The sequence below is a fragment of the Sinocyclocheilus rhinocerous genome, unplaced genomic scaffold (genome assembly GCF_001515625.1).
Source record: "Sinocyclocheilus rhinocerous isolate Xijiao unplaced genomic scaffold, SAMN03320098_v1.1 scaffold334, whole genome shotgun sequence".
Lineage (NCBI taxonomy): Eukaryota > Metazoa > Chordata > Actinopteri > Cypriniformes > Cyprinidae > Sinocyclocheilus > Sinocyclocheilus rhinocerous.
Window position 1 is genome coordinate 184,278 of NW_015658500.1, and position 1,830 is coordinate 186,107.

General features: G+C 31.0%; 1 protein-coding gene across 1 annotated transcript in view; it reads right to left on the bottom strand.

The window, feature by feature from the left end:
- Positions 1-153: 153 nt before the first annotated feature.
- Positions 154-1,830, bottom strand: part of LOC107722174 (cytohesin-1-like) — a 52,422-nt gene continuing 50,745 nt past the window's right edge. The window contains exon 13 of the mRNA XM_016530427.1: positions 154-1,015. Coding sequence (XP_016385913.1) covers positions 937-1,015 — 79 coding nt within the window. The 3' untranslated portion in view covers positions 154-936. The remainder of the gene's footprint in view (positions 1,016-1,830) is intronic.

Here is a 1,830-nt window from a genome sequence, read left to right on the forward strand (position 1 = left end):
ACAGGCATCTGAGATCGGCTCGATTTGAGAAAGGGGAAAACATTTAACCAGATTAAAAAAAAAACACTGGGTGGATTTTTATCATTATAGGGTGGTTGTGTACACACACTGCCAACACACATTTCAGTTCAAACTACTTGTAAAAGTGCATGTAGCATCCTATGACCCCCTTTAATAAGGTGGTAAAATACAAAACATAAAAATAAACTCTCCAGTCAGTAGTTTAATTTTTGACATCGTTCCATAAATATGAACCAAACGTACTGAAATGTTTTTGGATTTCACAGTCTTTCAAGGCCACCTATGAGATCAGTGAATAATGTCCTGATATTTTAAATAAAACACTGTTTAAGCTAAATAAACAGCATAAAAATAAAAAAATAGAATTCTTTTCATGAATCAGAAAATCACTCAACTACAGTTTTTAGGATAGTATGGAGTGGGACTGAAAGACAAACTTTGGCAAAATGTGAAAAATATCTACCCAACAACAACAAAAAAAAAACATAAATATGACAGCAGATCAGAAACGAATAGAAAAACAAAGCCAGATAGCCTCAAACAAAACGAGGCCAAAACTCTCCCAGATATTTACAGTACATAGCAGTGTAAAAATAGGTGCACAATTAGCATTTTATACTTATCAAAGCACAGAGAGGAACGGTCAAGTCTGCTGCAAGCTTACAAAAGGTCAATGAGATCCACATTCAGTCAGTCCTGCTGATTCGAGATGACGATGTACGTGAGTACTCAATGTTCATTCATAAGAATTAAACAAACAGAAATGTCAGAAAACTTCTCAGAAAACCAACTGCATGTTAACCTTCAAAACTTCAGGTCATTCCTGAGATAAAAATCACTCCAATCCAGCGTTATGGTTTCCGTGTATCATTCGTCCCTTTTCCAGGTCCAGGTACAAACATCCTTTCTGCAGCCCTACTGTCTCTTCAGAGATGAGGCTCTCTTCTTCCTGGCAGCAAGCATCTCATAGAAAGGGTCTCTGCTTATGGCAGCCCTGGAGACAATGATAAAGGAAGAAAAGAACATTTTTTGCTTACTTCAAAAATACACTCATATCTAGCCTGCTCAATATTGAGCTATCTAGGAAATTTCCACCATTTACAAACTCTCTTATAACTATCATATTATATTGATGTGAAATTAAAAAATAAATACATATTTTTTTACTTTTTAAATACATTTTCATGAATAAATATTTAAAGTATAAATAATTTTAAATGATTATTATTATATGATCAAATTTAAAAGGTTGCTAGGATGAAAAATTAACAGTGCATAAATAAAACAAAAAATAAAGAATTAAAATTTAATGTTTTATAATTTAAAAAAATAAGATTATATTATCTCATAGAAAAGGTCCCTGCTCAATATTGAGCTATCTAGGAAATTTCCACCATTACAATTTACTTTTGCTATTATATCATACACACATAATATTACAATTACCCCCAAAATTCCTGTTATTTTAGTATTATTTATATACGGTTCAAGTATTTGTCAAATATTTAATAGTATTTAAGTATTATCTCTCTCTCTGTATATATATATATGTGTTTCATGGAAAAGTTGAAGCTTTGTTGCGTCGTACCCAGTGTGGTAATGTTATATTGTTATATTCACTATTCATATATCATATATATATATATATATATATGATTTTTAATAGTCTTAATTTGTGTTTTAGGTTTTGTTGCATCTTCTTGTAGTTTTATCTTCTGCATTTGATGTTGTTTAATAACTCATTAATAATCAATGGATTCAGCTGAAGCATCTGACAAATAGACGGCAATGTGTTTTAAATCATAAAAA